This window comes from Meriones unguiculatus, chromosome 19 (assembly GCF_030254825.1).
Source record: "Meriones unguiculatus strain TT.TT164.6M chromosome 19, Bangor_MerUng_6.1, whole genome shotgun sequence".
NCBI lineage: Eukaryota > Metazoa > Chordata > Mammalia > Rodentia > Muridae > Meriones > Meriones unguiculatus.
This window is the reverse complement of record NC_083366.1, coordinates 56,364,394-56,388,346: the sequence shown is the minus strand read 5'-3', so window position 1 is coordinate 56,388,346 and position 23,953 is coordinate 56,364,394. Positions and strand designations below refer to the sequence as shown.

The window sequence follows — 23,953 nt, the reverse complement described above, 5'->3', positions numbered from 1 at the left end:
CAAATGTCATACACTTGCAGAAACTACCTACAGCTGGCAAAAAAAATCCCACCTCTGCTAGAGCACAAGGCAAATCATAGTCAGCTGCTGCGGACAAGCTGAAGCAGCCCCACATCCCACACCTGGCATTAAAACAAAGACGCATTCCCTAACATTTCTGTGTTTTTAAAGAAATCAAAAATTCTCACTTCAGCCACAGTCTCTTAAGAGGAGTGATTTTTCCCCCAGTAGAGTCAAGATTTCTTTTTTAATGAATGACTCAAAGTCACATGGTTCATAGATCAGCACAATGAACAGTAGCAAACTCCTGCTCAGCAAGCAGCACTTCTAGGTTCTAGTGATGGCACACTCCTTATGGCATGCCACAGGAACGGTCACCAAGATGTCCTCCTTGCTAGCCATCCTCATATATATGTGTTTAAGTTCAAATTTCAAAACAGGTGCATGTTTGCAATTCACTTCATCTTGTATTAAACCCTCATCCTCAAATGTCACATTCGAAGTGCTACGTAAAACCTTATCTCCAAATGTTCAAATGTAACATTTCAAGGCCTTAAAATGTAAGAATTTGGGGCAGGGGAGATGGCTTAGTGGTTAAGAGCACTGCCTGCACTTCCAAAGGACCCCAGTTCAATTCCCAGCAACCACATGGCAGCTCACAACTGTCTGTGATTGCAGTTCCAGGGGATCTGACACCTTCACACTAATACATGTGAAATTAAATAAATTATTTTTTTTAATGTAAGATTTCAAGATCTATGTAGCCATAACGAGGCTACTAAGTGTGCGTGTGAAGCAGGGGGTATCTGTGTGTGTTTGTGTGTCTCTCTGTGTCTGTCTGTGTGTGTCAATGTATGTGTGTGTGTCTGTGTATGTGTGCATGCCCATTGACATCCTTCCATAAGTCAACACTAGAGTTTATGTTTACATAATCAGTCAGCTGAGAGAACATTTTTAACCCGCAAATTCAATGAACGCAAAGACAAAACCACTACCTCCAAACAAGCAAACAAAAGAAACCCCCACACTGTTAAGAGCAGAGCCTGGCAAAGACTACCCTTCAGTCTTCAGTCCTTCCCAGCCAGATACTCTGAACGCACAGGGTACATGCTGAAGGAAGGAATGAAGTAGGTGAGTTTCCAGAGCACAAAGAATAGTACAGGGATTTGGGGCTTATACCATCACCCAAGTGTGAGTTAACTTACATAAGACAGCACGGGCCTTCTGCTGAGGAGAGCTTTTCTCTCTCTTCCTTGGGTACAGCAGCCAAAATGAAGTTCAAAGTCTCCAGAGCCTGCTCAGTATTGTAATGAGAATTCATGGCAAAGAGACAAAATAAAAATGCATGCATGGGTTTTCCAGAGCAACTGTTAACTTACTGAGTCGTTACAACTCACCTTCTGCTGAATGGGTAGTGTCACAATGCTCTTTGCCACCAGGTTTCCTACACTAAGTAGGAAGGAATCCAACATCTCGATTGCCCCTGAAAGCACAATTGTAAACGCATCAAATGGATGCTGGAAAGACCCAGAATTGACTTCTGTGTAGCAGGAAGAAGGGCAAACTGAGAGCAGTTCCCAGTGCAGGGAACAATAGTGCAGGTGAGGGACAGGTCAGAGCCAGCTCCTAGTCACAGCAGCCCCAGGTTACGGGACACTTGGTTTCATAAATACCCACTAAGGATTGGAACAGCCACCTGAGCAAAGTTGTCACTGCTGCAGCCTGAGCCAAACCACCTTTTTGTGCTCAACGGGCAATCCTCTCAGTGCAGGTACGTGGACCGTCCTGTCTACATGGTGAATATGAATCTGTATTACATGCACATCCATTATACATAATATACAAACAAAAAGGCTATGAAGTCTAGAGCAGAGAGGCAGAAACCTTCAAATGAGTTGGTCTTCATTAATACAACACAGAAACTTCCACATGAGAGAAACAAAGCTGTGAGATACTACCTTATATAAAACTAAGTGAGCTAGCTTTTACAGTTGCACTTGTGGGCTTATATCAAGGCAGTAAGTGGAAACAGCAGTGAACGCCATAGAAAAGGAATGCCAGGGCCAGCGGGTGATGTTGCTAGGTTCAGATGTATCGACTCAATATGCAAGCTATTTATCACAAAGCACATACATTTTACCCCGGTATAACTCATACAATTACAGGAAACCAAACAGGGAAGTATGACAGTACTGTCTTCAGTTTTCTGCCAGCCAGATAACCTGAGAACAACAGAAACTCAGCTGGACCTGCCATCGACCAGATTAGATGCAAAGGTTCGAGCAAACCCCAGGTGGCCAGCAAGACACTTGAAGGCGTCAATCTGCACGTGCTAGCAAACACCAAGCATCGTGCTTTCATTCTGAGAGGAGCTAGAGTGACAGGCTATGGCCCTGTGACAGAGAAGAGACTTGGATGACAGAGGGGTCACAGAAAACTAACTTCTGAGAAGTATGTCAAGACACTTTGTTAAAAAAAAAAAAAAAAAAGCAGAAAGCATTTGGTTCATTGTCCTGGGACTGACAGCACAGATTAGGAAATAATTTTTCGAGAGAAACCAGCGGAAAACTTGCATGAGAAAGTACCAGGCAAAAATGAAAATAGATATAAACAAAAACAAAAGAGTGACTAAACTTACAGCCATACGTGAACATGAACATAGAACAAAGAAGACGTAGGGTAATATCATGTTACCGTTGATTAAGGGAACTCTGGGAATAAGTCTACAGACTTAGAGCACTCTCGTCACCAGTGAAAGGCAACGTGTTCAAACAGAACCCATGCAGCAGCACACAGAGTAAAGGAGCCTCCCTCCCCCCTCAATAGAACAGGAATGATAGGGTTAAATCCCAGCTGACTATGGGAGGGATTAATCCTACAATGGCAGGAGATGCTGGAAAGTCCTCCAATAGAAACAGCTTTCTACCTCATATGGAAGGACTGGACATCCATTCTGCAGAGCCTAGCAGGGCACTCATGCAAGTCAACTGCCAAAGACAGCATGGGAGAATTTGCCGCTTATAAAGAAGCTATCCCCACCCCCTTAGCCCAGGGTAGTCAGAGTGAGGCCCCAGCAATGAACTGGCGTTACTACAGATGTGTGGAATCGTCTCTTCCCAATTCATACATTAAAGCATTCACCCCAGTGTGATATCCGAGAGAGGGCCTTTGGGAAACAACTGAGTTAGCTGAGGTCACGAGGGTGGGAGGCATGTGTGGTAGGGTTGTCACCCTTCTGAGAGACTGCTAGTTCTGTCCCTCCACCATGAGGACACAGTGAGAAATGGCAGACAGCCCTCCCCAGGACCCAAAAATGCTGCCAGCCTAATCTTTGGGTTCACACCCTTCCCCCCCCCCATTAAGTATCACAAACAAATGCCTGTTTAAGCAGCCAGAGCTGTTAGGGCAGCTAGAGCTGACTACAGTGGTCATCTAACAGACGTGTGCCTCTGTGCAGAGTGGTAAGAGTTGCCACGAGGAGAGCAAGAGCCTGCAAACGCACCAAGTCAATGGTTATTGACTCAACAGACAGCTCACACGGATGGATGTGTGCTAAGTATATACTGTTAAGACAAGGTGTGCTCTACAGGGTTACAAACGTTGCCAAAGAAGGCACCATCATGTGTTTTTATCAGCCAGTCTTAAAGACATTCACTATTGCTAATGAAAGTCATTAAAAAAAATGAAACGAAAATGTTTAGACCCCCCCCCCCCAGACTAAGACAAGGGCTGCGTTGGTCGGTTTGCTTGGGATCAATAAAAACTCTGGCTGTGTCTGTGAGGGCGTTCCCAGACAGAGTGAGATTATGAGACCTCTCGCCTAAGTGAATGGTATACTGTATTGATGGACTCCAAATGTGGGTAGTTAGGAGGCAGAAAAAAAGCAGGGTACCATTAAAGGAAGCAGATCATGGTTCAAGGGAGGAACTTCGTTCTTGGGTGCCGACTCATAACCTTGCTCCTTCTTCTTGTGACTTTGCTCTGCTTCCTGCCTGTGGTCCTCGCCCACCACACGCTCCCAGCTACCACGATGCTCGGATCCGAGTTTATAGACCAAGCAGCTCTGAAACTATGAGCCTGAATAAGTCCTTTGTTTTTGTAAATTATTTAATTCAGGCATTTTATCATATTACTAAGAAAGCTAACTGATGCAAAGGCTTCTGTTCCCAAGTATGGAGGATACACCAAAGCTCCCGGTGCTGCTTTTTCAATTGCCATACCTTGTGAAGTGTGGCATCAGCTCACTAACAGCTTCTTTAAACTGAGTAACTCCCCAGAAAAATGACCTTTTCCTGTTGCAATGGCCATGTGTTCTGGGATGCTCAAAACATGCCAAGTGCATCTTTGCTTCCAGGATGTCATAATCCAAAATATCAAACTACCCTTTAACTGGAGTTGAATGGAACAAAACTTCACTATTTCAGAATTTTACCTTGCAGACTCGAGAAAGGCAAAGCTATCTTCATTGGCTCCCAAAGTAAATCAATAGTTACATTGATTTACTCCAAGTTACTCAGTGTAAGTCAATAGTAGCTAAACTTTTGCTGGTTTGTGTCTTTGACAACCGTCTGTTGCTATAGCCGGACACCTGAATCTGGATCCGCTTAACAAAGAAAAGAGGATGGTTTAGCTCACACTGCTGGGAGCTCAAAAGCTCGGCAGCACAATCTGTGACTTCCAGGGAGGAACCCATGATGGCAGGAACACAGTGTGGAAGAAGTTATATGGGAAGCAGCGAGCACGAAAGCAAAAGGCAAAACTCTCTTTACAGTAAGTAATTACAACTAAGTAATTAGTACCCATTCTTGTGGGAACTAGTCCAGTCCTGCACCTGATGAATCCCTTCATGGAGCTGGGCTACAGATTCACTACCTCCCCTTAGGCCCACAGTAGGACCAGGCCTCTAGCACATGAACCTAGGTAGAAACTGGATCCAAACCAGACAGCTAAACTCCTGCCGCTCTGGACACAAAGTGCTTTTCCATTATCTGTACAGAGGAGAGTCAGCTAGAGCAGTGACAAGAACCAGTAAGTGAAAGCTGAGGCAATGATTCACAATGAAATGCCTTCCAACATCACAGCAGGACTATGAAAAGTGGTTGATAAATCCAGACCTGTTTAAACTACACCCTTGCCTGTCACTTACACCATCTGTGCCAAAATATTCTCTTGATGAAGAATGGACAATCGGTAACTGCTCAGATGCTTACCTTTCCTGCTATGCTTGGAAATGACCTAGGAAAAGGAAAAGTGCAACCTGTTATTTTAAAGAATCACACAGTCTGACAGTAATGCATGAATACTAACCCACGGAAACTGAACTCGAAGACAGAAGAAAAAACTCCATTAGAAGCCTGTTCGAATCACAGCCCCTTCATTCCAGTGAGCACATGCCACACAGTCAAACAAATAATAGATAAAACTTAAATATATAAAACAAATAACTTCTCAGTTTCCTGTGTCATTCGTTGCATATAGTAATGTCTGCTACTCTTTCACACAATGACTTAACCATTAAATGTGACAATCTTTTTAAATTCACATCTTATAAAAAGCCAACTTCTAAAGAGACTTTTTTAACCCAAACATAAAACAGAAAGTTTTTGGTTTTTTTTAACACTTAGCTTCCTGCCCACCCATGATGGCTTTGTCTCCTGAAGGACTTCCATTCTTACCTGTGCAGTCTCGAGGAAGTCTTCAGCAACTTTAATCAGCAGTATGTTCACGGCATAGGTTTTCCTCATCAGATAGGTTTTTATTTCCTCAAACCAGGCGACCATGTGCACAGAAGAAATGCTGATGGAACCACATGGGTCAGAGTACCACCCACTCCACAAGATTTACAAAATAAATTTCCTCTAAAGAAACAGCAGCCTGAAGACCTTTTCCCACACATGATAGAGGTTTCCCATCCGTCAGGAGCAAGTCAGAAAGAATGAAAATGGTCCAGAATCACAATAAGGGATGTTGCACACATCCTAGATTCAATGAATGCAAGAAAGATCTGAGGACCAGCATCCAATTCAATTAGTCTCCTGACTGTGAAGGCAAGGTAACCAGCTACTTCGTGTTCCTTCTTCGGGGACTCCATCATGATGGACTCTACCCTCAAACTGTGAGCCCAAGTTTTCTTAAGGCATTTTGCCATAGAAACAAGTGCAGTATCTAATATAGCCTTTAAGACTTAAGTAGCAAAATCAAGTTGGGGCATATTCTAATTCACAACTCCCTAGCAATAAGCTTAGGTTCCAAAGGGTCTGTAGTACCTCCCTGCTCCGTTTCCTTTGAGGCTCATCTCCTCTTCCCTGCACAAGTTAGGGCACTGGGGAGCTAAGGAACATCAAATAAAAAATTAACTCATGCCTTTTGTTTCCTAATGGTACTGGGTATTGGGCCTCAGTCATGCTAGGCAAGTGCTCTACAACTGAAGTATATTCCTAGTTCTCTTTTTACCTGTTATCTTATTTTACTGTTGGAAAAAAGCAAACATAGATTAGGGGGAAGTTATAAAGAACTCCCAAGAGTATAATTCCCATCAGAGGAATACTCTTTGCTTCTTATTTTGAGACAAAGTTCAAGCTGCCCACACTTCTCTTGAACTCACCCTGCAGCCCAGAATCACTTAGAGTTTATAATTTTCCAGCATTCGAATCCTAAATAGCTAGGATTCCAGACCTGAGCCACCAGACCCAGTGAAAGCAGAGTCTTTAACGGCCTCTGCGACACTTTAAAAGTCCAGTTAGGGGCTGGCAAGATGGCTAAGCAGGTAAAAGTACTTGCCACCAAGCCTGACCTGAGTTTGGTTGCCAGAATCCATAGAGGGAAGAAGAGAACCGACACCCAAAACTTGTCTTTTGATCTTTACTTACACACAAACACAAAAACAAACACACACCCACACGCCCTACACATACAACATACACTCAAAGATATTAAATAAAATTAAAACTCCAGAAAAGAGTTTGGGAAAACCTACTCTTCTCTCTGGAAGGGGAAGGCCCAGAAAGAGTGGTAGTTTATTGCAGAATGGTGGTTAACTTCTTGGCCCAACCAGGTCTTCATAACCTCTAAGAGCTAGATATGGCCAGGTAATAGTACGGAGCTATTACTATCCTGATTGCCTTCAACCACTGCATCTTGTCCGCCCCCCTCAAACAGAGAAGCAGAAGCCTCGATAGGTAGAAATGAGAGTAGCAGTAAGAGTTTTTCAAACTGCGCTGCGCCAGCTGCCATTAATATACATACTCATCATTACTACCCGGCTTTTTTTTTGTTTTTTTGTCTTGGGGGGGGTTGTTTTATTTTTTGTTTGTTTCTTTGTTTTTGAGACAAAGTTTCACTGTGTATCCCTGGCTGTTATAGAACTCATTCTGTAGACCAGGCTGCTAGAGATATGCCCCTGCCCCTGATCCTGCCTCTGCCTCCCTAGTGCTGGGATTAAAGGCTTATGCCAACACTGCCCTGCACTCAATTTTCAAAAGCCATAAAATGCTGTCATTCTCATGACTTGAATGAGCAAAAAAATATTTTTCCTTTCTTTTCTTTTCTTTCTTTCTTTCTTTCTTTATTTTGATTGAGGACTTAGAAAGGATGAGGAACAGGTTGTATTAAGGGGGGAGTTTTTGATGAGCTTTCTAGGTCTGATCATGCTCAGAAGGTCTACGCAAATGGAGAGCCAGCTCTGTGCTCACCTCACCTTCCCCAACGTCTCTGAAATGATCACTAGTGTGTGGTTACTAACTGGGCTCGGGCAGCACACAACCCAGGCCTGTGAGCTCAGCATGTGGGAAGCTGAAGCAGGAAGACTTCTATGCATTTAAGGCCAGCCTGGGACTATATAGCAAGGCCCCTGTCTCGGGGTTGGGGGAGGGGGATAGAGGGCTGTAAAGATGGCTCAGAAATTAAGAGAACAATTACTCTTGCAGGAAACCAGAGTTCGGTTCTTATCACCCATATCTGGCAGCTCACACCCACCTACAGACTCTAGTTCCAGGAGATCTGGCATCTCTAGATGCCAAAGACACCTGCACACATACACATACATATGTACATACATACATCATACACACACACACACACACACAATTTTTTAAAAAATACAATTGGGAGATTAGAAGGTAACTTAGTTGTATCATGGAGAAAGCCCAGGGTTTTATGCCCAGAACTCACCACCCTGACATACTAGATTTTTAGCTATAGGTAAGGAGAACAGAAGTTCAAGGTCACCCTCTATCAAATTTGGGATCAGTCTGGTCCACAGAAGTCCCATTCCCTCCCTCCCCCAGAAGAAAAATGCCACGTGAAGAGCAAGAATTGGTTATTACACAACTGTGTAAATCCGTATAGCCTCAGGATGCCTTCACTGTGGGATGAGAACATGGCTCAGTACTGCATAGAGCATTTGTCTGCACGTGCGAGGGCTGGGTTCAGACCCCCAGAACTTCAGAAATGATGATGCCTGAGCTCTGCCCAACACGTATGTAGAGACAGAAGCAACAAGGATGGCCTTTTTCTTTCTAGCTTCCTGTTTCGGCTTTTGATTTGATTTTGTTTCTTGGAGACAAGGTTTCACTGTGTAGCCCTGGCTGTCCTGGAACTTACTCTGGAGACCAGGCTGGCCTCAACCTCAGAGAGCTGCCTCCCTCTTCCGGGATTAAAAATGTGTACCACCACCTCCCTGGCATAGCAGTTTTTATTTTATTCCTCCCTCCACCTCCCCTTCCCCGGGCCTCACTCCCCTTAGGCAGATGCTCCACTCCTGAGCAGCACCCTCAGCTCCTCAAGCTGCCCCCAAGCTGTAAAGTGCACTTATCTTTTCGGTAAGTCCCTGCTGAATTAACAAGGGCTCCTCTGGGTTTGGGTCATCTCTGAAGAACCTCTGGATACATCTCAGCAGCAGGGAACAATTATGGAACCTGTCTTTACCCAGCTCCTGAGCATCAGAACACACAAACTTCAAAACTCTTGCCGGGGCACATACATTGGTGTTCTGTCCCCAACACAAATTAAACCACTTGCCTTAAATAGGTCTCTGTCTAAAAGCAGAAGGAGACGATTGTCATGTTTCTGAGGCACATAGCTCTCTTTCTTCTGAAGGTAAAGGTCTATTTTATAAAATCTTGTGTGATGATTCGAAGCAGTAAGAAGAAACTGAAGCTAGAAAGTAGATGGTTTGTGAATTACTAACTTTCTAAAGCACATTTGTTTCATGTCAACATTTCAAATTAGCGGTGTACTCAACAAAAATTCTGTGGTTGCTGGAGACACAGCTTAGTGGTAGAGCTCTCATCTAGCACATTCAAGGACCCGGGTTCAAGATCCAGTACCAGCAAAGAAATGAATAAATGTAACTTTGTTTCTGGGGATGCAGTCCAGTGGTAGAGCACTTGTCTAGTATGGGAAGACCTTGGGTACCAATCACTGCAAAGAGTTATAATTCAAAGTGAAATAACAGAGCAAAAACAACAAAGACATTGGTCTTGAACTACGAAATAGGAAAATATGTCTGTTGACAAACATGCAACAAAACATTAGCGTTCTCATTTCACTTTGGGTAAAAGGTCTAGAAGTGGGGACAAGATAGAAAAATACGTCCATGACAATCACATATCAAAACATGAAACTTTTAATGTCCTAGACAAGGTATTGGTGGGTCCCCTGTAACAGCTGCACCTCCTTAGGGCTTTTAAGAGTTCAGACTCCCACACATACACCCCGACCCTGCTTGAGTTTGACAACCAGGAGCCTAGGCTCACCCATTAAAGGTCAGAAAAACAATAAAGGGGCGGGGGCTAACATCCAGAGTTAAATACCTAGACGGTCTTCCTTGCCTTGGATTTTTGTGCACAGTTATGTCTGGACTTCCGATCCCCACCACTGCCTCTTTAAATGAAACTGGCGTCCCCCTCCCCCAGAAGCAGTTTAAGTATCACCTTATAGGCAGGGCTTCCAGGACCACCTTAAACGAAGCCCTGGCAATGATTCTGCATCATGACTCTGCTCTGTTAAGTCTGCACACCTGTTGCTTGGCTCTCACACCACCTGATGCTTGGCTCTCTGAAATTCCTAAGTTCCCCGAGGATAGGCATTAAGTTTGTTTTATTCGGTGCTAGCTACTTTCACCTGGAATAAAGGCTAGACGCCGGACGGTTTGCTGTCGGGCTCTGGAGGGAGGCTTGGAGTGAGGTGGAACAGACATGGCTGCGACGAGGTAGCACAATGAAAGCCACGAGGTGCCTGCTCCAGGCCTGAGAACCGACGGGGCTGGGGATCCACCCAGAACTCCCAACTATAACCCATAGAGAAAATAAACTTTATCGTTACCTTCAAAGCACTTTGGCCCCCCCTAGTCCCAGCTTCTTTCTCAGCAGACTGTTTTTTCGGAGGATTTTTATTTTTCTGTGTGCAATAAAAAAAAAAAAAAAAATGTTCTTTAAAAAAGAAGAATAAAGGTCAAAGACGCAATTCAAATTCTAAAAATAGAAGAAAAGTTTATGCTGCGCTTTTGAACAGGTTTTTGTCATAAGCTGAAATAAGGTGGTAAGGGGGTTTTATTCCTCCCCACCCCCAACATGATATTTTTATTATTTGGGAATTCCATACAATGCACCTGGATTGAGCTTGCTTCCCATTCCTCCCAGGACCATCCGCCCACCCATGTGCCCTTCTGCCCTCCCCCCCCCCAAAAAAAAAAAACATCCACCAATTTGCGTTTCCCATATACTCAGTGGAGCATGGCCAAACTCTCATTAAAGAAAACGGAGTCCTCCCACAAACCCCAGAACGCATCAACTATTGAAGAGCTATACTTCAGTATATTAAGATAGTGTTTAAAAAAAAAAAAAGTTACTCTCTTTGACAATACTATCTCACAAGCAGTAGGGAAAACAGCTGAGTGAATGTTCTACAGAGGATAAACTCTACAGAGACCGCTGTAACATAGAAAGGGGCTTTGTGTTAATAAAATTCATGTTTAGATTCAAACCCATGCTCAAAATTTGTATTACAAGTTGTAATAAGAAACTTGAGTCCTTATATTTGTGACATAAAGTTTAACATTAGGGCTTATCATAGTGAAATTTCAAGGTTTAACCATCCACGGCCCACAAAAGGTTTCCACAGGGCTAGGACATTTTCATCAAGTGACGCTGCCCGGTCAATGGTTCTTGCCTTTACACACAGCGCCCAGTCTCGTTGTTTGGTCCCGACAATTTCATGGTAAAGTACAACGTGCAAAAGCTAAACCTCTGCTAAACTGCTCTTTTTAAGTCACCCTGGAGCCGGCTGTGATGGTACCGAATGTAATCACAGCATTTGAGAGGTCAATCAAGAGTTCAAAATTATCCTCAGCTACGTGGGGAATCTACACCACCCTGGGCAAACGAGACCCTGTCTCACCCAAGGCGAAACAAAACAAAATCTGCGCTAAGTTAACAGTTCTGTTTTTAGGAACTTAATCAAAGTCCCTAATGTCGGTGCATTTTGCAATGTTGTTATCATCATCTTGTATAAATGGGAGAAATAAAAGACCCTTTCCATCTAGACTTATGGTTTTCACCACCTGGACTTTTTTTTTTTTTTTTTTTTTTTTTTTTTTTTTGCTTTGCTGCTGGCTGGGTTACCCCGTCCCGGAAGAGATAAAGAAGTCTGCAGCAGTCAATCAATAAAAGTGGTCAATAGTTCTCTCAAAAGCACCCAAAAGCTCGCGCAGAGTTTTTTGGAGCTGAGGCTCAGGATCCCTGTTATTTCCCCGTTTTCCTGAGAGCTGCCAGCCAGCACCATGCAAACCCAAGAGGCTCACACGCTCCAAGGTACCCCAGCACCCCAAGGACTTGTCTGACCGGCCAAACGGTGCTGGGACTCTACACCTGTGGGTGCAAGCCCAGTGCGCCACAGAAAACAGAACCCCGAGACGGTGGAAGGGAAGCCCGGCTCCACCCCTGATGTCACTCACCGCTTCCATCCCCAGGCTTCAGGCGACGCTGAGTCCACAATCCCTGCGGGCTTGGCTGCGCAGCACCGCTCTCCCCCTACCCCGGGAGTGCAAAGCGAGGATCCGCGTGGCAGGTGACTCTTGGATGCAGGCGGTCTTCTCCAGGAACCCAAACTGGATGCAGCTGCTCCTGAAAACTCAGCTGGACTCCGGTGTATGAGATTGCAGAAGGGGCGCGAGTACCTCGCTCACCGGGTCAGGCCTGCTTGCCTGGATGCGCACAGCTGCGGGAGCTGTTCGGATCTGGCACCGGTGTGGCTGAAGCCAGTGACGTTTGCTGCCCAATTTGCTAGCCTGAGTGCTACGGTGGTTCGGATCTGGTTTGGGTTCAGGGTCTCGTTCTGCACCCAGACTGATCTGGAACTCACTCTATACCCCAGGCTAGCCTCGAACTCTCAGAAGGCTGGGGATGAAGTTCTAGCCAGTAGGTCAACATCCCTGTTGGATCTTGACCCAACAAAGGCACCCTGGGAAGGGAAAATTCGTGTTCAGAAAGCAGCGTGGTCCTACTGAACCAGACTTGGACCCAGACTTTCTATCATGATACCATATAAAATAATGGTACCTTTAATGGTACTTTAGGCAGAAGGAGAAGGGTCATATTTGTTTTTTAAGTGTTGCTGTGTATCCTGGGCTGACTCTCGCCTCAGCCTCCCACAATGCTGTGATTGCAGACTTGAGCCACAAAAGAGAAGGACTTTTTTTTCTTCCTAATAGCTTAGTTTCCAACTACTTTGTTTAACCTAAGTGTGTGTATGCTAGAGATGGGCTGCTATGACCTCCATGACAATATATATGAATATATATGTATGTATATATGTATGTACATGTGTATATATGTATATATATATACATATATATATATAAAACGGTTTTCTTCGTAAGCAAACAGTGCTGAAGTGACTTGGGGACTTGAGCTTCAGCCCCAGGACCAGGATGGTGGAGAGAGAGAAGGAGTTCCTGTAACTTCTCTCTGACTTCCAGGTAGCTCTCTGGCCTGTGTGCACCCTCTCTGTCACCCCCACACAGATAGATAGATAGATAGATAGATAGATAGATAGATAGATAGATAGACAGACAAAAATGCACCCTCCATTCCAAACCTGCCTTGCAGAAGCCCTCGTCTGCATTACAGGCAGACACTGTATTTTATGCTGTGATACTTACAGAAGGCCTTTGCTACTTGAACAGGAAGCATGCGTGTGTGACGACAACCCCTGTTAGTACGCAGGAACTTGCAAGCGTGGCAGTTTGTCTAAACGGCCCTGAACATACCAGCCCCCAGAAAACGTGTTCTAAGTACGCTGTCATTAACTTACCTGTTTTAACTTAAACCTTGCAGATTCAAAGGCTCGATCCTTCCTCAAATTCACAGGTTCTTACATATTCAACAGTGACCAAGACTCTCACGAATGCAGTTGTCTTAAGTCAATGCAAATAGTGAAGTTAGAACGAGAGTATAATCTCTAAGAGTCAAACGATCAAAATCCAATGTAAATGCATTTCACTTTAGAGAATAAAATTAATATTAAAAAAACTAGACAGAAAACATCATTTTCAGAATTTGGGGGAAAGTCTATGCTTCCAAACCCTACAGCGGCAGTGTGTTCCAACCTTCCAAAGTTATTAAAAGCAACAAGACAGACATCAGTGTCATAACTTACTTGTAACTTTCATTTTGATTAACTTCTTTTCACACATTTTACCCAATTATAGGGCAACCCGAAGTGTGTGCTTTAATCCTTCACAAACTAAAGGGCTTCTGTCACTTGGTTTTGTTTTCTGAGACCAGGTCTCCTGTAATCTGTGATGGCCTGGAACCTTTGCTCCTCCTCCATCCTTCTCCCAGCCGCTGGGGTTAGAGGCTTGCACCATCTCCCTGCTTGAGTATGTTGAAGGGGTTGTTTCTTCTCCTTTAGCGTAGAAATTCATCTGCCTTGAACGTATAAATTACGCTTTCTGTTTGTGTGATGAAATGAGAGCGCCAATCTCCAGCAGTCCTGTCGCCACCCCAGTTCTTCAACCCACCCCGCTACCTCTCCCCACCACCCTATCTCCTCCCCCCCACCCCGTCCCCGAGTCCCCCGTCCCCGCCCCGCTGCCCCTCCTCCCCTCCGTCCTGGTACCGGTCCCCCATCACCTCCCTCTACCTGTTAAGCTGATTCGTGGGCCCATCGTTCACGTGTTTGTAGGAATCTTTCAAAAGCGTAGAGATGAGAAAGAGCCTACTAAGCTTTCAGTACGGCCAGAGATGGATCTTTACACATTTTCAGATGGCATGTTAAGTGGCTGGTTTGGGAGCTATATTTTAATACGTTCAAAAAGCATAAATTGCCTTAAGCTGTCACTTTTAAGGAGGTTTTTATTTGTTTGTTTGTTTGTTTGTTTTTAAAAAGGTCAATAGTTTTAACTTAATTTTAATTTTGAGAGACAAGCAAACCAAAAAGCAACTGAATGACAGAAGCAGCCGGGACCTTCGCAGTCAGTAACTTGAGGGCTCAGTGGAAAGAAAAACAAAACAAAACGGAGACTCGTTTTTGTCCCCAGCTACACTTCAGTAGTGACCCTTAGAAAAGAACTTTGGTTGAGACGTTCACTTTCCTCTGCTAGGACTTTTAGTATTCAGAATAAGAATCAACCCAGCCTTGAGCTACAGGAAGAAAGCTCGGGAACTGCACCTCCACCCCCGCCTCCCATCCTCCCTCCAGGACCCCTTTTCTCTTCCCACTCCCGGTCCTAACAGGCTAGTAGGCTGCTGTGAAACCAAACTTTCTATTGAGATGACACACCCCTACCCCCACCCCACCCTACCCCGCAAGCCCCTGACTGGGGAGGTAGAGCCCCAGGAGCACGCAGGACCCAATCCTCTTTCCTGGGTTGTTGCATAGAAACCCCGGTGGTAAACCACACCGGCTCTTGCGGGGTTTGCATAGAAGACGGTGCTTGCGTGGCACTGCTCAAGCAAAGCCGGACCTATGCTGTCCTGCTGGGTCTGAGATGTCGGTGACAGCGCCAGAACAGACTGGAGTTGGGGACGCTCCCTGTACTGTGGGATCTGCTCCTTTCATTTATCCGCTCATCCATTTATTTGCTTTTTATGTACTTATTTATTTTAGCCAAGACTGGTGATGGAAGAGCAGAGCGCCAGCTGCCAAGCCAGCACACGAGGAAGAGATTCTGGAAGCCCACCCCCGTTCACGGTCCAGGGTCCTGCCCTGAGGTGGTCTGGAAGAGACACTTGTGGCTTTCTTATCTTGAGTGTCCCCGCGAGAGGCAGGTGAAGGAGAAAGGTCGCCTCAGTTGGGGCAGCTCCAGCTGCAGTTTTCTCCCTTCCTCTCCATCTCCTGGCTCCAACCTCCAGGTTCTCTTCCCGGGATGGTTCCGGTGGTCAGGTCTGTGGTGTGCGCATAGAACTTACTGGAATGCTAGGCTTACTCTCTGACCAAACCACAGACCACAGACCTGGGGACGGCCACAGCTCCTGCGAACCCTGAACACCGTGGAGGCTGGAGATGCCTGCTGCTGGCTCTCCAGTCTCCCTCATTTTTCCCACTGGGCACCAGATCTAGCTCTGGAGAGACTTTGCTGGAAACCTCTGCTTCCAGAGCCCCAACCTAAGCCCTCTCCGGAGCCAACTGAGGGGCTGGCAAACAATCTCTTTAGGTTTTCGACATAAATGAAAACAGCCCTACTTATTCCCAGGGTCAACTCTCAGCTTCAGTTTCCTGGGCTGCTCACTTTAACTCTCCCCTACATTCCCTTCCCGGCTCCGGCTGGGTGGACAAGCCTGCTGGAGGTTGGCGCTTCAGGTCCTGGGGAGAGGTAGCCCAGCAGAGATGGGTCTGTACAAACCTGCTTCAAAAAACTGCTATTGTTCAGAGGGAGACATTTCAGCACCGCAGCCTAGGACAGGGCACCCACCAAGGCCAACTGCTTCTCTCTCTCTCTCTCTCTCTCTCTCTCTCTCTCTCTCTCTCTCTTCCTCCCCCTCTCTATTGCTATCTCTGTGTATCTGTCTCTGTGTGTGTCTCTCTGTCCCTGTCACCCTCCCTCTCTTCTGTCTGTGTCTGTATTTCTCTCTATCTCTCTGAGTGTCTGTCTCTGTGTGTGTCTCTGTCTTCCTGCCTCCCTCTCTCCTCCCTTCTGTGTTTGTGTGTCTCCTCCCTCTCTCCTCCCTTCTCCTCCTCCTTCTCTGCTCCTCCTCCTTCCACTCACCTCTCTCACTTCTCATTTTTGGAGAAAAGCGCTCCCCGAGCACTCCTTGTTTTTGCTTGCCTTTCAGGGTTCTGGTTACAGCGTACAGGAGGCCCCCGCCGATGCCTGCAGACAGAGCTCAGGCTGCAGACCCTGTGCTCTCCTACGGGATGAAGCTCAAGTGGGACATCAATGATCCACAGATGCCTCAGGTGAGGGAGACACCGCACTTAAGGTAAAATGTGCCGCTGTCCAGCCAAAGGGAAAACCCACAAGCTAATTCATTAATTCATGCTACGACACTCCCCCCCCCCCCCCCGCCATACACACACAGAGGGAAGTTGGCCTCTACAGAACGTGTGGTTTCATTTAGAGATGAGTCTTCTTGGAGTGACTCAGTTTTCCTGGAGTGATTTTACTTACGCTTCTCCAAAACACACTAAAGCAACAGAAACACGAACTCGTGTTCCTAAGTAGTCAGGTCAGGCTCTCCATTCTCTCTCCATTCTTAACCAAGGCAAAAACTGAGTCTCTTTTCTTGGAGGCTAAGGCAGGAGGATTGCCACAAATTCAAGGCCAGTCTGGGCTACTTAAGGAAACCTCGTTTCAAAACAAAACAACGAAGAGCCTCACTCCTTACTCTCTCGTTCGCAGTTCAAGAGAGAGTGTTGGGGAAATCTCAGCCAAAGCAGGAAGCACTGATTCTCACATGGCCAAGCCAGGCATTAGAAGATGACTGGAATCCAAGGCAAATGTCCAGTCTGGAGCGATTTACTGGAAGCCCTCCATCACCTGCCTGAGAGGATGCCCCAATCCTTTCATCCTCTCAGGAGAAATTCATTTTCCACTATAGACCAAATAGACCCCAGCTGATGACTTCTGTCAGTGAAAATCTCCATTAAAAAAAAAAAAAAAAATATATATATATATATATATATATAATCTGGCATTCTAGAAAAGAATCAGATCCAAACGATGCCATAAGGACATGACCTGAAAGATGCGTAGACTTCCTGGTAAATAGGAGTTGCTTTTCCTCCTTTGGAACCCACTTTTATTTTTTGTTGTGTGTATCGTGTGTGTGCACAGGTTTGTGTAGACACGTGCACATCAGGATGCATGTGTTGAGGTCAGAGGATGGTCACTTCTCTCTTTCTTCTGTGGGACTTAAAATTTAACTCAGACGGTCAGTTTTACACAGTCATGCCTTTACCTGCTAAGCCACGTCACTGGTTCAGGGTGCCTGGTTCTTAATCAGGGGTATCTCTACATATGAGAAGAGACGGGCACCCTGAAACATGAACAGCAATAATAATCTCTCCATCTCCCTCTCCCCTTTCTCTTACACACACACACACACAAACAAACACCTGGAGAAACCTATCATTGTAGCCCTTCTGACCAACTGGGTGAGTGAGCCAAACTGGTTATATGACCTTGAGAGAGTCCTTGAATTTTTGTGAGTCTCAGGCTGCTGGTCTGTCATCAGGGGATGAAAATAGATAACAATCTCAGGTTTTCCTCAGACATGCTGACATCTTATAATTGTGTGTGTGTGTGTGTGTGTGTGTGTGTGTGTGTGCTGACAACATTTTAGATCAAATGAAACCTAATTTCAGGTACACAAACCCCACACAGAAATACACACAGATGCACACACACACACAAAATTAGAAACAAGCATGAAATAAATCTTTCAAATACTGAATGCAGGCAAAGAGTTGAAAGCTTTTATTTTTATAGCAGCTGGTCAGCTGTAAATATTTTAATTTTTCCTTGTTATATATGCTCTGAGATTATGCAAATCATAAAAATGTCCCCAAATTGTATTCAATTCAATGAATTGGGAGAAAGATGTAAAAATAGTCAATCCAGCCTCATTTAGCTTACCTTTGTAATATACCCTAAATCCATTTTCCCAGAAGAGATTAACCTGTAGCACTTCCTCCATTTTGGAAATTTGGGTCATCAATGTAAATACTGACTATTGTTTAGAAAGAGTGATCTGTCTGTAGAGCCATAGAATAGCTTCCCCATAAAACAGAATGTTTATTTTATACTTGGACCTCATTTTTATATATTGTGGTGACTTTAATGCTGAGCTGTGAAATTCGGGGATTAAGATGTGCTTTTATCTTCCAGTGCTTGGAGAAAACTGGAGGGAGGGGGTTGGCACACACCCCCCTCCCATAATCCTAACACCCAAGATGTGGAGGTAGGAGGATCAAGAGTTCAAGGTCATCCCCAGCTACATAGTGAGGCCAGCGGGGGGGGGGGGGAGGGTACAGGACAGCTTGCAAAAAAATAATTAATTATTTAATTAATTAAAACCAACAAAAATGAGAGTAGTAAATAGAAAATGCTCAGTAAAGGGTCATCTATGTTAAATTATGTAGAAGTGTACTACATTTTAAATGAAGCATGAGGCAAAGACCACCGGACACGGGGACTAAACTGATACTCAGTATGACTCTTTATTCCAAGCTGTGGTTCTTTGTCAAGGAGCATAGCAAGCCCATGTTGCTGAGGTAAGGGCAGGTAGTCCAGTGTCGGGCATGGTCCCCAATCTCCTAAACCCACAATTTAGCATGAGGATTAGGTTCTACATCAGAACACCATTTGAAGCTCTCGGAGCTAAGGCAGAAGTGCAGAGGGATGCTTTCTACCTTTGCTCCTGGGGTCATAGTTGGCATGATTGGCAGTTTGGGGATAGAGTGCCAAGAGTGTTTAGAGAAAAAGTACTGACCTGAAGACACACACCAGTTAAATTGCATTAGGTGGGAACATATCCTGACCACTTTCAGCCCTAGCCTAGCTCTCAGAAGACTTGAAAATGCTTTCAGCATCTAAACGCACTAAGAAATTAGAATGTCAGCCACAAGAAACCCAGGCTCTGAGTCAGCTGCAGGTCAAACAGCCCATAGCCAGGCCCTGGCAGCTGTGTGGACTTTGACAAGTCAGTTGAAGTCTCTGATATCCATGACCTATCCTATGAGATGGGCCTGATGATTGTCCCGACTGCCCACAGGGAGTGTGAAGGCTAGGTATATTAATATGCATTTGTCCCTTAGAAACTGTGTAGCCATCAATACCTTATAGACACGCATTATTTAGGATCTGTCAGGCATGTGGCTGACGATTGATTTTGTATACTAGAATAATTTGGGGGTGTCAGAAGCTACCCCGCTTTGTCTTCCAGGTCATAGACGAAGTTAAAGTCAGGGTGCCTCTGATTCGGGCTCCGTCATCTCAAACCCTACTCTGTCTGCCATCTTTCCCTAGGAACTAACCCACTTTGACCACTTCCAGGAGTGGCCTGATGGCTATGTACGCCTCATCTACAGCAGCCAGGAGAAGAAGGCTCAGCGCCACCTGAGCGGCTGGGCCATGCGCAACACGAACAACCACAATGGCCATATCCTCAAGAAGTCCTGCCTGGGCGTGGTGGTGTGCGCACGTGCCTGCGCGCTGCAGGACGGCTCGCGCCTGCAGCTGAGGCCAGCCATCTGCGACAAGGCCCGACTGAAACAACAGAGTGAGGGCGGCGGGACAGCTACAGTTGGGGAAGGGTGGCTTTGGAGCCCTGGGTTTCCTGTTCCCAGATGACGCCCCCTGAGCTTCCTTCAGACTCTTCTAGGCTGCAGGTTCAGCTTAACATTTCTCCCTCTGGGGTTTGCAGAGAAAGCTTGTCCCAACTGTCACTCAGCTTTGGAGTTGGTTCCTTGCCGAGGGCACAGTGGATACCCCGTCACCAACTTTTGGCGACTTGATGGCAACGCAATATTTTTTCAGGTAAGTGGATGTCTTAGCCGAGGTTTCTATTGTTGTGGGGAAACACCATGACCAAAAGGCAAGTTGGGGGGTGGGGGGAGCTTATTTGGCTCACACTTGCACGTTGCTGTTCACCATTAAAGAAAGTCAGGACAGGAACTCAAGCAGGGCAGGAACCTCCAGGCAAGAGCTGCTCACTAGCTTGCTTCCCCCAGCTTGCTCAGCCTGCTTTCTTGTAGAACCCAGGACCACCAGCCCAGGGAGGAAACCACCCACAACGGGCTGGGCCCTCCACCTTTGATCACTAACCGAGAAAATGCCTTACAGCTGGATCTCATGGAGACATTTTCTCAACTGAGTCTCTTTTCTCCTTCTATGATGACACTAGCTTGTGTCAAGGTGACACACAAACCCAGCCTGTACAGTGGGATCAGGACATCATTTGTATTGAGTATTTCTGTCATACCACATGGAGCAAAGCCCCTACCATCTGTCCTGGAAATTAAACCACAGACCCCTGTAGGTGCTCTGGTTCCTAGAAATCAAGTGATGAGCTGTTTGGCTAGATTTTGTTGTTTCCCAGATGGGGTCTGGCTGTACAACGCAGTCTGACCTGGAACTTGCTAGGTAGCCCAAGCTGGCCTTGAACTCACGATCCTCCTGCTTTAGCCCACTGAGTGCTGGATTTACAGCTGTGTGCCACCTTGGATGGCTCAGTGTACTCTTTAAGGGCCGGAAATGTGGACCCAGTTACATTTGTTTGAGAGAATACTTGCTTTGCAAGCTACCTTTTAAGATATCTGTTGTCCTTGTTGTTTTCTTTGAGAAACAGGGTCCTGATATGTAGCCCAGGATAGCCTGGAACTCACTGTGTAAGCCAGGATGGTTTCTACACACTCTGACCCTCCCGCCTCACCCTGCCAAATACTGGATATCAGGCATGGACTATCATACCCCACTAAGATGTCTGCCATTGGTGCTGTTTTATATTGAACAATACCTTGTCATTGTTCGGACCAACTCCCAGAAGAGCTGGCTTTTCTTTCTAGAGAAATTGATAGACAATTCAATTTCTTCATTAACACAGGCCAAAGGAGTTCATGATCATCCCAGACCAGAGAGTAAGGCAGAGACAGAAGGCAGAAGAAGTGCCCTCAAGAGACAGATGGCCTCTTTTTACCAACCCCTGAAAAGGAGATCTGCAGAGCCTGAGGTAATGGCTGACACCACCCAGAGATCTGTGTTCACTTACAGGAAAGCCAACTGAAAGATGAGTGCCATGTATCAACCACAAAGGTTTAATATCATGTGAAAATTACGTATCTCTAACAAAAGTCATTGTTATTTCAGGGCTCTCATGCCTTCTTTAAAATAGGCAAATGATCCCTAGAGGTGATTACGTTAGGATGTTTGCTGCACCTGTGGGGCAGAGGTAGGAGAGTTCAGGGCCAGCCTGGTCTACAAAGGGAGTGCCAGGACAGCCAGGGCTACACAAAGAAATCTTGTCTCGGAAAAACCAAAACAGAAAAAAGAAAAGAAAAAAGAATCCACCATCCCCTCATAGCATCATACTGGGGACTGAGCCTAAACACGGGAACGGTTGGGGCCCACTCAAGATCCAAGCACTAGCAACAGAGTTTATGAGGGAATGGACAAGTTTTTCTTAGGCAACTTGACCAAATTTGCATTCTCCACCAAAACTTGCCTAGTAGGCAGAGAGCATGAGCAGAGCAGTTCCTTTCCACGTGGCCAAATGCTGATGTAAGAGGTCGTGCATTCCAGGGTTACAGAAACACTCTGAAGGGCTAGTTGCAACTAAACCTTGTGTTTAAAATGCTGATCCATGATCCAGAGGGGCAAAGCTAAGTTGGTAGGTAGGGCTAAGGGCAGGACTTGAAGGTAGGGCTAAGCGGCTCCCGGGCCTCCATATTAGAAGCACGTGGATGAGGACAGGTACCTCAGCTGCTCAGACCCACCCTGCCTGGCTACTGAGGACCTTCCTTGGTCAGTGCATCCATCAGCAACCTCTGGACCCCGGGCCCAAACTGTAAACCTCAGGAGGCCATGGTTCACTGTACAGAACTGTATTTTATTTATGAGGTGGATTGTTGCTGTTAGTGAAGATGTTCATATCACAACACATTACAGATGTGTTGTGGTATGTGTTGTGTGTCCTATGTCTGTATTTGTGACTTCTTTTTAGGCAGGAAGTGCTCAGGACAGCTGTGGACACCTCAATAGCACGTCTGCCCTGGAACCCACAGAACTGTTTGATATGACTGCTGATACCAGCTTCCCTGTCATGGGACAGCCCTGCCCTTCCATCCCCAACTCTGACATTCACAGTGTTCCCTGTGACCTGGCCACCTTTCAAGGAGATGTAATGCTGCCATTTCAGAAATATTCAAGTCCAAACATCTATTTTCCCAGGCCCCCTTGGAGCTATGAATTGGCAGGTCCTGGGGTTACGGGTTCAAGTTCATATCCCATCCTGTATAGAGAGTCCTCCAGTATCCCTGATGACACAGACTGGGTCCATCTAAACTCACTCCAGTATAATGTCAGCTCATATGGCAGCTATGAGGCAAGCTTGGATTTCACAGCCAAATATCATGGCTGGAAACCTATGCACGGGAAACCTAGCCTTGAGGAGAGGGTTGATTACGGGCAATGCCAGGCTGTGACCACATGCCCTTACTACAACCCAGAGCTGCCCTGCAGGTGCCTGCCGACCCCGTCAGCAGGTACCCAGGCCCTGCAGACAGTGATCACCACCACAGTGGCTTACCAGGCCTACCAGCACCCTGCTCTGAAACACGGTGACGGAATGCAGGAGGTTAGCAGCCTGGCCAGCTGCACCTGTGCTACTGAAAACCTCCCAAGGCTCATCTGTCCACCAGCCTTAGCCCCTCCGGAGGGAGACATCCAGGCAGCCTCTCCTTCAGGGAGAACTCGTGTGAAGGTCCCTGGAGATTGCCAGGGCGCCAGACCCACTGTGGCTTTTCCTCAAGAGACAGAGGCCTCCAGGACAGATGGAGCAGAGGCGTGGGATGTGTGTCTGTCCGGGGTGAGCTCTGTGATGGGTTACTTGGATAGGACAGGGCAGCCCTTCAGCTTTGACAATGAGGACTTGTAGAAGGACTCTGGGTTACACACACCATGATGATGGATTGCATGCAAAAAATACGAGCTAAAGAGCAACTACCGATTGTTTAGATGCTTCAGTGTGTGTGTGCATGTGCAACATACAAATCACATACAAGACTAGAGTCAATGTAAGGGTACATCGAGGAAATTATCATGTGGAAATGATAGGTTCTGGACGTTTGCAGAACGTTTCAGGACCAGCCATACCACATGGGCTATGAGTGTGAGTCCCCCAAATGAACAAATCATGAAGCTGGAGGGCTGCGAAACGCTGGCCTGACCTCCCTTAGCTCACTGGCTGAGGATCCTGTTCTCGTCCTTAGCCTTTTCCTTTTCCACTGTTGGGGAATTTCAGGCAGCCACAGACAGCATCAAGAGGCTGTGTAGGTAGCTTCAGAGTGGAACCCTAGAGGGTAGTGTGTGAAATGTAGCAAGTGTTCTGTTATACTGCAGGCTTTTCCATAGCTCAGCTGATAAATCTGTAAGTCGAGAGGAATCCTCCATTGCTAAGACACCTGTGAGCTGAAGCTCCCAGAAAAAAAAAATAAAAAGCCAAGCCTCCCCTGCGTTAAAGATTCCACAGTGTTGATTGATGGGTGAGAAAGTCTGTGGTGCTGAGAGCTGGAAGACAGCGGGTCTAAAGCCGGATCTGAGAGTGTAGCCTGTCACTAGCCGCTTATTATCTACAATTCAGTGAATCTCCTTGGGATGTGCAAACTGACCCCGAGTTTCCACTGCCCCCAAAGCTAAGAATGTCATTAAGGAGCATCTTAGGCCCATCAAAAAAAAAAAATGTTTTTTTCTGCCTTACTATATAACCCGCCTACCTGGTATTTCCACAGTTGTATT

The 23,953-nt window shown here is 46.0% G+C and overlaps 2 protein-coding genes across 2 annotated transcripts in view; one reads left to right on the top strand and one right to left on the bottom strand.

Annotated features, from left to right (window-relative positions):
- Sycp2l (synaptonemal complex protein 2 like) overlaps nt 1–11,962 on the bottom strand; it is a 52,558-nt gene extending 40,596 nt beyond the window's left edge. The window contains exons 1-8 of the mRNA XM_060372526.1: nt 11,954–11,962; nt 9,019–9,156; nt 8,809–8,932; nt 6,267–6,330; nt 5,676–5,796; nt 5,211–5,235; nt 1,398–1,483; nt 1,206–1,294 (exon numbers count right to left, since the gene is read on the bottom strand). Of these exons, the coding sequence (XP_060228509.1) occupies nt 1,206–1,294; nt 1,398–1,483; nt 5,211–5,235; nt 5,676–5,796; nt 6,267–6,330; nt 8,809–8,932; nt 9,019–9,156; nt 11,954–11,962 (656 nt within the window). The remainder of the gene's footprint in view (nt 1–1,205; nt 1,295–1,397; nt 1,484–5,210; nt 5,236–5,675; nt 5,797–6,266; nt 6,331–8,808; nt 8,933–9,018; nt 9,157–11,953) is intronic.
- A 4,346-nt stretch (nt 11,963–16,308) lies between these two features.
- Gcm2 (glial cells missing transcription factor 2) lies at nt 16,309–23,093 on the top strand. Its single transcript, XM_021647299.2, has 5 exons — nt 16,309–16,398; nt 19,469–19,721; nt 19,866–19,978; nt 21,045–21,170; nt 22,161–23,093. The coding sequence occupies exons 1-5, from the start codon at nt 16,309–16,311 to the stop codon at nt 23,091–23,093; spliced, it is 1,515 nt and encodes a 504-aa protein (XP_021502974.1).
- Nucleotides 23,094–23,953: the final 860 nt, after the last annotated feature.